Source organism: Phragmites australis, chromosome 10, assembly GCF_958298935.1.
Source record: "Phragmites australis chromosome 10, lpPhrAust1.1, whole genome shotgun sequence".
Taxonomy (NCBI): Eukaryota; Viridiplantae; Streptophyta; class Magnoliopsida; order Poales; family Poaceae; genus Phragmites; species Phragmites australis.
Genome location: NC_084930.1, coordinates 27,447,787 through 27,460,015, shown reverse-complemented (window position 1 = coordinate 27,460,015; position 12,229 = coordinate 27,447,787). Strand labels below are relative to the sequence as shown.

At 47.6% G+C, this 12,229-nt stretch overlaps 1 protein-coding gene across 1 annotated transcript; it reads left to right on the top strand.

Annotated features, from left to right (window-relative positions):
- Positions 1-9,879: 9,879 nt before the first annotated feature.
- Positions 9,880-11,447, top strand: LOC133930531 (probable galacturonosyltransferase-like 9). Its single transcript, XM_062377190.1, has one exon. The coding sequence runs from the start codon at positions 9,979-9,981 to the stop codon at positions 11,095-11,097; it is 1,119 nt and encodes a 372-aa protein (XP_062233174.1). The 5' UTR covers positions 9,880-9,978; the 3' UTR covers positions 11,098-11,447.
- The last annotated feature ends 782 nt before the right edge of the window (positions 11,448-12,229 follow it).

Here is a 12,229-nt window from a genome sequence, read left to right as displayed (position 1 = left end):
TCTGGAGGGGCCGAGCAGCGATGAAGGAGGGGGGCCGAGCGAAGAGTGGTCAGGCTCGCCAGAAGAGTCAACAAAGGCGCAGGTGAGCAGGCGTTCAGCCGGAGGTCTAGCCCTAATCACCCTCTCCCCCATCTGATTTCTCTCGAGCGCACTGGCATCGAATGGTTGTACGGGAGTCTTGGAAGGGACGGACACTAAGGAGTAACTCAGTGGCATTTGCGGGTAATTACACCTGAACATCATGGGCTCTTTCATTGTTTCCCTCCGCGTTTGTCAGAATCTAGTCCGTGGTCACTTCCACGTTCCAGGCTATCATTTGCGTTAGAGGAAATCACGTATGAGGGAAGCGGGACAAAAATCACACCGTTTGACACCCTTTAGTAGCTTTTTTTCACCATAAACTGGCCAGAAGCCATCCCAAATAGGCCCTAAACTTTGTATAATGTTTACATTTGAATTGTACGCATGAGTGTGAGTGTGTATGCATGTTGGTGTGTGCAGTGTACACATGTTCGGATACTATAGTTATACCTAGTTGAGAAGAAAAAACACACACCAAAGTCGGCAAGTTACTAGATTCTGGAGCCTTTTCCCTACCCAGTTATCAGTGGATGAACACCGCGAGCAGGGATCCTAAGGGATCCCCTTCGAGATTCGGCCGGGGGGCTGGTCCTGAAACTACCTCGTACGTAGGGTTAATGCGTGTGGGACTTAGGCCGGATGGATCTTTGTCAGCTAGTGGAAATAAATGCACCAATGATTTAGACAGGTTGAGGCCGTACGGAGGCGTAATACCCTACTCCTGTATGTCTAGTATGTTATCAATGTTCTTTGAATGTCTGTCTTTCTCTAGATCTCTCTCGATCTCTTCCTTTTTTCTATCTCGAGCTGATCTATCTCCCTATCTATCTTCTTTTTGTCTCTGTTACAAGGTGCTCCCTCCCCCCCCCCTTTTATCTACCGGGGGGAGGCCCTTCAAGAAGAACCCAGAATGAGGGCACAAGTTCCCGTAAACAATAAATGGAAAGTGACCATCATCGGTCTACAGTTGATGTTACAGAGGTTTGAAAAAATATCCCTCGGACGGTCCCATTAGTCTTCGCGTTCCAGCTTTAACAGGGGCAGGGGTGCCCACCAGCCAGCCTCTGAGTACCCTCTCATGCCCGTTTGGGCAAAGTAGGTATGCCACGGTAATATGTGACAGGGTGATAAGCCTCGTGCCCATCAAAGATATCTTCAAACCGCATTTCTTTATGGGCCCCGTGAGGGGGAATGCGATGGGACCCGCCGCATTAATTGTGTCTACACCTTCCTGTCAGGCGGCGGCAGGGACTGGTGTATTCAGTACGGCAGACGTTGGGGGAAGTGGCTAGATGTGACCGTCTACGCTCTCCATTAAATACGGCATCGGGCCTCCCACCGACCGACACCTCATCGTGAGCCCCTGCGGGGTCCACCGGCATGGGGCTTGCTGGGTGCTCAGGGCTCTCTGGGTGCTCGGGGACCAACTGTTCTTGGCTCCGAGCGCCCACTCCCGGACCTTGCTTCCCTCGGGTCCTCGGGGCTCTCCGGGTACTCGGGGACCAACTGTTCTTGGCCCCGAGCACCCACTCCCGGACCTTGCTTCCCTCGAGTCCTTGGGGCTCTCCGGGTACTCGGGGACCAACTGTTCTTGTCCCCGAGCACTCACTCTCGGATCTTTCTTCCCTCGGGCCCTCGGAGAGATGGTCCCCGAGGGAAGGCGCCATGTGGTACTGCGTTGTCCTGATCTCGGGACTCAGGAACCCTTGGATCCCATATCATCGACACCGGTGTTATAGTTGTCTTAAGTGTTGGGATGTATTCTTTGTCGCTTCGGGCGTTGCTAGCGATGATAGTCACGATTCAGTAGCTATGAAATTACGACCATAAACTGATTTCGACATCTTGACGGGAAAACAATATAGGAGTGCGGAATCAACACAAATCTTTAGGAGCATCACCACAACTAGGGCTCTCAAAGTCCGTTTTCAAAGTAAAATTAGTAGAAGCTCTATCAAACGATAATTTACAGTTTTTTTGTTGTTGAATAATTCTGTTAGAGTGATTTTTTTCAAAAATAATTAGATACTAAAAGCTAAAAAATAAGATTCTTCTAATTCACTTCTTATATAAAATCAGTTTTTTTATAAAATTTGCTATAAAGAATCACTCACAACGACCAAATGATAGTTTTACCAAATAATGATCAGGAAGATCTATCACACTTACCCTGCTGTCTCGTTGCGACTCCCGCCCCGACCATAAAGAACTCCACTAATTAACCAGCCTGCCAATCCCAGTAGGCCGTACGGGCTAATAGGGACACGCCACGTTCAGGTCCCCAGGACCCCCACCCTGCTGCTGCCTGCCTGCTCCAAGGCCCGCAGGCGAGCGCTGTCAGTCACTGCTCCGCCGGACCCGCAACGCGAGCATCCACAGTTATTTTTCGCTGCGGCTCCTGCAAAAGGTGCTACGCTACACGGGCAGCATCGGATTGGGGCGTGTCCGTGTTAGCCCGTACGGCCTACTGGGATTGTCTGTGCTCTATCACCGATGACAACTGTTGTTTAAGCCCTACAATGCATTCACCGGGATTAAGGAATCCGAGGGACTATAAGATTTCCAAATTCCAATGATGTTCCCAACCGTCTGTGCTCTATCACCGATGACAAGTGTTGTTTAAGCCCTACAATGCATTCACCGGCATGGAATCCCCATGTAAAAGCCAAATGCTACACATACCAACCAATCTCTCGCTACTTCTCTTTCCCTGTTTTGGAACGCAATACACGAAGGAGAGAAAAAGAAAAAAGAAACAGAGAGAGAGAGCGGTGGGGGATCAATGATTTAGTATCATCGCCAATATCCCTGGCCAAAGAAAAGCGAAGTAGCTATTGCTTAGGCCACTGAAAACAGTTATACTCCTATGTTTGTGGAGAACTCGGCCAACTGTCGGCCACCACCGAGGTTTATAATTGGTAGGTTGAGGTTATAGGTTTATGGCTGCCCCCCTTGTCTTGGAGGGAGGGTTGGGAGCTGGCGCCCTTACGGGATGTCGAGGGGTAGTGTTATCGGAACATGAGTATGAGTGTCGGTGTTTGATTTGAGAAACTTAGAAAAAAAGATTCGATGATTCATCTAATATATATTATTTTTTAATTTTAAAATTGAAATTTACATTTGTTGTCACAAAGCAGGTGGCTAATGAGAACCACAACAACAAACATATTGAAATACCCAGACTTAATATAGATCCATCACAAGATAAAAAAAAGGAGAAAATGAAAGAAAATATAAGATAGAAAGAAAAAATAATTAATAAGTGGACTGTCATACTGTCCAGTCCACCAAACCAGCCCGCAACACCAACCCCCCAACCAGCCTACATTAGCTTTTGTTAACCCTAGTCCATCCAACCCGTTAGCTTATCCCCCCACCTTCAGTCACGCACACAGCTGCCATTCTTCCCCGACTCAGGTTGTCCGCATCCATTAGATCCCTTGCCGCTGGCCATCCATTCACATCCCTGGCTAGCAAAAAAGATCATTGGTGTCTCCCTTGCCTCTCCAATACCTTAAATTTCGCCAAAGACTGTAGAATGCACTACCATGGTTGAGCTCGTCTTCGACTATGGCTGCATGCCCTGACCCTCCTCCATCTCCCTGTCTCATGCTCCTTAGTAAGGACCCAGGCATAACCCAGGTGGCGACCCACACCGTCCCCATCTCACATTTTGGGATGACGAACCCGGGATGAGGATCATGGCATCATATCGCGTTCCCGGTGTCTCACCAAAGACAAGTCCAGTGCATGCCGACGTGGCAAAAAAAATGGGATTCGCAAGTGCCAGCAACATTACGAGGGGCGGTGGCGCCACAGGCTATGGGTCAGAGGAGGCAGCGATGAAGACAAGGGGACTAGAGGAGGCACCCCTCAACGATTTTGTTGGTGAGAAGGGCCCCTTTATGACTCGTTTAGGGATAACTAATTTGTAGGGTGGTTAGAGTATTTCATGATGAATTATAATGAACCCGAATATTTGAAGTTATGAAGGTGTGGTAGGTACACATATTATTTCTTCTGGCAAGTGTTTCTTGGTAGCTATTTCTCGTTGTGTATATTGTGACCTAAAAGTATTATATGATGAGCGGAGGAGAAACCCGCCTTTGGATTTACCCATGATCTTTGGAATGAGCCAGCTAATCACCATGTGTTAAGTGATGATTGGCCCCGCTATCGAATTTGCTACCGAGTACTTCTGACGCCCAATTGGAAATTAGCCAACCAAGCTTGTGTCCATCGGCGACAGGAGGCAGCCAGCGTGACGATGTTGCCTCGATCAAAATCAGATCGCCTTCTAGTATGTTCGTCTTCGACTTCTTCGCGTCGCGTACACCGCCGCTCCATGCGAGGCCACGACCACGCCAACTCCGATCACGCCTTGCTGGCTGCTTCGCGCTGGCCGCTGTTGTGGCTAATCAAGCCACGAATTGACTAGAAGAAATGTACGTCTCCCCTGATCTCCCTAATCTTAAAATCTCTAATTCTTCATTGTTGTATATTAGTATAAAATATAACTGAGCTTTAGAATATAAAGGACATTTTTTAATGTGATGAAGAAATAACGATGGCATGCGAATGATCTAATTACTCAATTTCCCATATTTTTTCCAACTTCAACGTTTTTTAATTGGTCAACCAAGATGAAGAGAAAAAAAGACAATTGCTTACTTTTATATGCCAGCTAGTTCAAACCACAGTTCTGCAATTGAGCCTCTCTCTGTATAAAGAAATATATCTTATATTTCTTTTCTGATTGTTGTCAACATTGGCTCCTATATTTGATTCTTGGCTTCGCCCCAGGGAGGAAGCGGTGGGCGATGACAGCGATGGGGGCGACAAAAGCTAGCATCCTTAGGAGGCGGCTGCAAACAAGTGAGAGACGAGGTAGAAGGGTGGCAAGGGGCGTGAGAGAGGATGAAAGGATTGCACTGGTGCTAGATTGCTTGAGGCGGGCATAAGAAGAGATGGCAGCTGTCGGAGGATTAACTCCAGTCGCAGGGATCCCGAGAGATCCTTTTTTAGAGATTCGGCCGGGGGGATGATCCTGAGTCTGTTCGTCGGAGAAATAAATGGGAATGAATGCAACGGCCGGTAGTGGTGGTGTGACCTAGTGCAAGAAGAAGTAAATGCACCGGAATTTAGACAGGTTCGAACCGCACGGGGGCGTAATACCCTACTTCTGTATGGATACTATAACTGTCCTGAGGAAGTCCCTCAAGGATGTTGCTGGTTACAAGAATATTTGTCTATCTTAGAGCCTGAGGCTCTTTGTTCTTCAGCCTGGCTCGTGCTGCTCACTTCTCAGCCGTGTCTCTCTTGCGCTATGTTCTTCTGAGCTTAAGGATCTATTCCAGATGCATTCAGCTATGTGTTCCGCTCTCTTCTCTCTCTAGGTGCATACCGCCTCACCTCTCTGTGCCGCCGGCTGCTTTAAGTACCCGCCGGCCGCAACATGCCTCGAACGGGAGGGGGGCACGAGTTCCGAGACACCATAAATGGAAAGGGCGTCATCATTTCCTCTGGGTGAAGTGACCGGGGGTGAAAAATACGTCGCATGCCCGGTCATCCGTCACAATAAATGCCCTGGCAACGGGCGCCGTGGAGAGGGCCCACCGGGCAACCGCAGAGCGACCCAGCGTGCTCGCCCTGTCTTGTTCCCCTGCCACAGCAGCGCGGCAGACGGAACGCCTTGGTCCTTACGATGTTATCCTGAGACGGGCCGGATGGCACTGGATGGGACCCGTGCAATTAATAACCACACGCCTCTCTGCCAGAACGTGGCAGGAACTGACGCTGAGCGCGGCGGGAGCAGTTGGAGGTGACAGGCCACGCACGCTCTTTCAATGCGGCCTCGGGCCTTTGACTGGCTGATACCTCATCGGTGGGCCTCTCGGGGGCCTCCACCAGGGGGCTTTCTGGGTCGTCGGGGTACCGAGTGCTCGGGGGTACTGTTCACCTCCCCGAGCACTCTCTCCCGAGAACGCCCTTTCTTGTCCTCGGGGGTACTGTTCACCTCCCCGAGCACTCTCCCCCGAGAACGCCCTTTCTTGCCCTCGGGGTACTGTTCACCTCCCCGAGCACGCTTGTACGGATCCTCGGGGAACCGAGTGCTTGGGGGCCGCTGCACGCAGCCCCGAGCACTCTCTCCCGGAACTTCCTTCGATGAGTCCTCGGGATACTTCGGTGCCCAGGGGCCACCGCCGGCGGCCCCGGGCATGTTTCTCCCGGTACTTAGCTCTCCTGGTCGACGGGGGACTGGGGTGCTCGGGGGCCACTGTACATCTTCCCGAGCACTTTCTTCCCGATACTTAGATTTCGTGGATCATCGGGGGACTGGGGTACTCGGGGGCTACCGACTGCGGCCCCGAGCGCACTCTCCCGGGGCTTGACCTTTTCTCACCTTGCGGGAGAGACTCCGCGGGATGGCGCCATGTGGCGGACGGCTGGCCTGGCCTTGGAATTTGGGGACCCCCGGTTCCTGATACACCGACAGCAGCTGAGGTCGCATCCACGGTGGATGGTGTGGGGAGGAGGTCGTCGGGTGGGTGGGCTCGCCTGCACCGTTGCCCTCACGGTAGTCACGATTTGAGAGCGATGTAATATTGGATGAGGAAAGTTATTTGGAGAAGAAGCACTATTGAGTATTAGATTGATGTGCATCCAACGGATTAGGTTGTTGACTAAGATTCAAAAGAAATCAGTCGATCAATAAGGAGGTGCTCCCAGGAGAGGGGAAAAACATCATTGATCTGCCCGTTTATGACAACACGGTGATGCCAAACATATGCACTATATTAGAGAAGACAAAATATTTACCCACGAACTTGACGTTTGAAAATCACATAACAGTTCGATCAAATCCACGTGAATTCAAGAGGCAAACCAAATCCAGGGCCGTTCCTAGCATTTTGGGGGTCTTAGGGCAGCTCCAGTGTTAGTTTTTAGATGGTGCTAGGAGGAGAGAGATGGCAAGAGTGCAATGCTAGCTCTCGGAGCCAAGTTGAGCAACCGGTTCCAAGATTAAAAAAAAAAACTTCCTGGTTGCTAGCTCAAGGGAAGGAGGAGGTTAGGGTTGAATCCACATGCTCTGATTTAGGGGAACAATAATTTGTGAGAGAAGACATAATATTATGCAGTCGGTTAACGCTGCAATTGTACTGTGCAAGAAACACTGTAATAAATATATTGTTCATAAAAATATTGTAGCATCAAATTCTATTTATCCATCTGAGATTTAACCATCGCAAAGTTAGATTATCTCGGTTAGTTAGGGGTAGGAGATAGAGGTGACAGGTGAGGTGAGAAAATTAATAGAAAGACTATTTTATTTTTTCTAGGTTCCACCTTTATAATTCTCAGAAAACCAAATGTTAGACATTTTTTGCTAAGACACCACCTCATGGATGTCCAGCTTAGAGATCCCTAAGGGATTCTTTTGCAAACCAGAATTTTTTTATGAAGAGATTTTTGTTCTTTTCAGTATTTTTATAGTTTCTCTCTACGGTTTTCTTCACAAAGATATTTCCAATGCTATTCTCTGTATAACAAAATTCTCTTTTCTTTCCCTTTACAAATCTATTTAAAGAAAAGTTGTTAAAGATAAGAAAAAAATAAAAAATAGAAATGAGAAAAAAAATAAAAAGAAAAAAAAGAGAATATGATTGAAGATTCTCTTAACATCATATGAAAAGATTATACGCTAAAGTTGAGCAGCCACATTGCGGACATCGATGAAAAGGAAAAATAGACTCATGCTTACTAAATCGGCATCGAGCTAAGGGCATCTCCAGTTGTGCCTTTTTTTCCGGGTGCTGCAGTCATTTGCCAATCGATATCTGCCAGCAACCGGCATCTAGCAGATGCGGCAGGAGTCGAATGAGTGGGAGCGACGATAAATTTGCGGACGGAAAATGGATGTATATTACTGTAGCCAGTGAATGACTGTAGGTCTAAAGACAGATATAAAATATTAGAAGTTACTCCCTCCGATTGTAAATGTAAGTTGTTTTAGATTTATGTATAGAGATTAAAAAAATAGATCAAATGATCTTGTTGTCTTTTATTTATTCTGTATTGAAAAGGATAACTTATTTATTTGTGAGAGTGGTAATATTTATTAAACAAGAGTAAAAAGGGAACAAAAGACAAGAAAACGCATAGAAGTTCGAGAATAATTTATATTTAGAGAATAGTTGAGGAGGCTAAAACGACCTACATTTGTAATCAGAGGAAGTAGTAAATAGGTAACTGTTAGAGATGAAAAAATAGAGGATATTATAATAGTGTTAGAAAATATTATAATAGTATTATACTCCCTCTGTTTATAAATATAGGTCGTTTTAGTCGCCTCAATTATTCTCTAAATATAAGTTATTCTCGAACTTCTATGCATTTGTTTCTCTTTTATTCCCGTTTTGCTCTTATTTAATAAATACTATCACTCTCATAAATAAATAAGTTATTTTTTCTAATACAAAATAAATAAAGGATAACAAGATCATTTGATCTACTTTCTTAATTATTATATACAAATTTAAAACGACCTATATTTACAATCTAAAAAGTAGATGATAGATTTTAAGTATCCATTGAAAATAGCCTAAGAAAGCTGCAACTTGTGAGAATCAGATGCGGGACCCACTAAGTAAATAAAAAAAGATGTGGCTATTTTTCTTCTCCCCGCGCGCGAACACAATTATTACTATGTTAGGCATGGTGGCAGTTGTGAAATTATTTTTTATTGATTGGGCATGGGTGCAACTACTCTCTTGGCAACTCACTTTTTTTCAACTTAATCGGTGCCGCGATGGGAAAATCGATGCTTGATCTTCTCTTTCCAGTTGATGCATCGTTTTCTTCCCACTGTGGGTGGTCTTAGGGCGAAAAAGAAATTTAGACCCATGCTACACGAATCTAACAAGTCATCAAATCGATGCTTCCTTTTTTTTGACTTCCACATAAATATTTTCTAGACTCAGATAACATCTTACCACACGAACAACATTAATGATGGTGTACATAGGGGGAAAATCATCTAGATGTTGACAACTTAGATTGTACTGGAATTGAAAGTAAAAGAACTTAAGCTTCAGCGTGTAGTATGTGAAAAAAAAAAGAGCATCACATAATATTTTGATAATTACTGCAATTGCATAGCTTTAACCATGAAAATAAAATCACTGAACGAATGTTTACGACTTACCATGAACATACGACCAAAATTTCCAATTCCAAGGATTCAATCCTCTTCTTTTTAACCCAAAAAGTTAGATGTTACGACAAGGCTCAGGATTGCACTATTTTTTATTTTTATTTTTTGCGAATGAGTAGCACTATATATAACAATTGTAGAGGTCCAATATCCAGGTTAAATATAGACTAAACATCGTGACAAAAGATAATACTCCCTCCTATTATAAATATACGTATTTTAAAAAAGTTCAATCAAAATTTTAAAACCTTAACTAACAATAGCTTTAAAAATATTTAGTTTTAAAACTTTAAAACAATATGTACAAATTTATCTAAAACTATTTTTATAATATAATAATTTTTATAAATATATTTCATAAAAATAGTAATTAAAATTATATATTAAAGATGTGTCTTATTTGTAACGATACAAATATTGTTGTTGAATACATGCAACGGCTATCCAGGAAACTATTACCCGAAACTGAAAACAAACAGCACAACTGGAACCCATCCATGACACGCTAAATCAACGCGCTTCCCCAAACACGCACGGGACGCCCTCCTCTCCTCCGCCTTTTATCGCTAAGGCCACCTGTTTGGATACCCCTATTACCGACCTCTCCCACCTCCCCAGTCCCACTACTGCGAGACAGCGCAGCACAGGCTGCCGCCCCGCGAGAATCCAAGAGGACGACGTCCATGGGCGGCGCCGCGGGCGAGGCGATGCGGGCCGGGGTTGTGGTGGCGCTTTTCTTCTTCTTGGGCGCGGTCTCGGGCGCGGGGGCGCTGCCGAGGTTTGCGGAGGCACCGGAGTACCGGAACGGGGAGGGTTGCCCCGCGGCTGCGGCGGGGGTGTGCGACCCGGGGCTGGTGCACATCGCCATGACGCTGGACGCCCACTACCTGCGGGGCTCCATGGCAGCGGTGTACTCGCTGCTCAAGCACGCGTCTTGCCCGGAGTCAATCTTCTTCCATTTCTTGGCCGCGGCGGGCGGCGGGGCGGAGGGGGAGGACCCGGAGCTGCTGCGGCGCGCGGTGGCGGCGTCGTTCCCGTCGCTGCGGTTCGAGATCTACCCGTTCCGCGCCGAGGCCGTGGCCGGGCTCATCTCGGCGTCCGTGCGCGCCGCGCTGGAGGCGCCGCTCAACTACGCGCGGAACCACCTGGCGGACCTGCTCCCGCGCTGCGTGCCGCGGGCGATATACCTCGACTCCGACGTGCTCGCCGCCGACGACGTGCGGCGGCTCTGGGAGACGCGCCTGCCCGCCGCCGCCGTGGTGGCCGCCCCCGAGTACTGCCACGCCAACTTCTCCCGATATTTCACGCCGGCCTTCTGGTCCGACCCGGAGCTCGGCGCTCGCGTCTTCTCCGGGCGCCGCCGCCCGCCCTGCTACTTCAACACCGGAGTTATGGTCATCGACCTCCGACGCTGGCGCGCCGGCAACTACCGCCAACGCATCGAGCGCTGGATGGAGATCCAGAAGGAGAAGCGTATCTACGAGCTGGGCTCCCTGCCCCCGTTCTTGCTCGTCTTCGCCGGCGAGGTGGAGGCCGTCGACCACCGCTGGAACCAGCACGGCCTCGGCGGCGACAACGTGCACGGTAGCTGTCGCCCGCTCCACGAGGGGCCCGTCAGCCTCATGCACTGGTCAGGCAAGGGCAAGCCCTGGGACCGCCTCGATGCCGGTAGGCCGTGCCCGCTCGACCACACGTGGAAGTCATACGACCTCTACATCCCGGGGGATGAAGGCGCCGCTGCTTCGCCGGCATCCGGGTCTGCATTGTCCTCTGCATTGCCCGCATCCGTGTTTTCTTGGTAGCAGTTCCATAGGCACAGTAGTTCTTTGGCTGGTTGAGCGGTTCTTTTCAATGGCAATGTGCTCCATTGCATTGCTGCTGCTGCTGCTGCCCCCGCCGCGGTGAGCTAGCTGCCCCCCATGGTGGGCTGTACGGGGCGGTGAAGGGAGGGACGGTGGCGCACGGCACAGCGACGAGAAGAGGGGTGACGTTGATAGAGTTATTTGGGTAGAATTCAGATTGGTTATTTGGGGGGTTTGATTCTTTTTGGGCCGGCCGGTGATTCGCGGGGTTCCCAATTCTCTCGATTGGAGGTGTACAATTAGGAAAGACTTGGAATTTTATTCTATTATTGATCATTCTTTCATTCGTATGCCATGCCTTCTTGACCTGATTTCGTATAAAATTGTTGATTGAGCGTTTTGAGTCAAGTGGAATGCCTAGTATGTGATGTGAATTCTCGATGAAGTGTGACTATGTGCAGACAGTAAATCGTTGTCCACAGAAATTATAATTGTGATTTCATCAGAAGTGGTTGAAATGCCCAAATTATTCTATCGATTTTGCCAATCAGGTGAAGAGCATGTTCTCGTCGAATTTGAAGTGAAGGCAGAATGCAAAAGAGCCAAGTCCTGAAATTGCATCGTCCAAATATCATGTATATTGGGGATTGATGAGCTTGAAATATTTTGAATGAGTTGTTCTGGAAACCTCTGTTTCTGTTGTGCATTATCACTCTGATTGGTAACAATTCCGTGCATATTCTCTGTATCCGGCCATTTCAGTTCTGTCTTCTTTTTGGTCGCCAATCAATACTCCACACAAGAGGCTTGTGACCGGGGAACTTCAAAGTTCCCTGGAAGTGGTTCTTGAAATTCTCAATATTCTCATTCAAATATGCCAATCAGGTGAAGATGAAATTTAAGGCAAATGCTTGGTGGACAAGTGCTGAAATGGCATAATCCACAATAACAGCTCATGCTATGTAGATTGCTGATGGAGTTGAAGCCTGAAAGGAAGGCATTGGAGATGAATTTCCGACTTTGAACGTGCTGTTCCGGGAAGGGAACATGCTTATTCCATCTGTAACCAGACTGTTCCTGATTTACGTTGTCCCTCTGACTACTAACAATTCCCTGTTATATTCTCTGCATC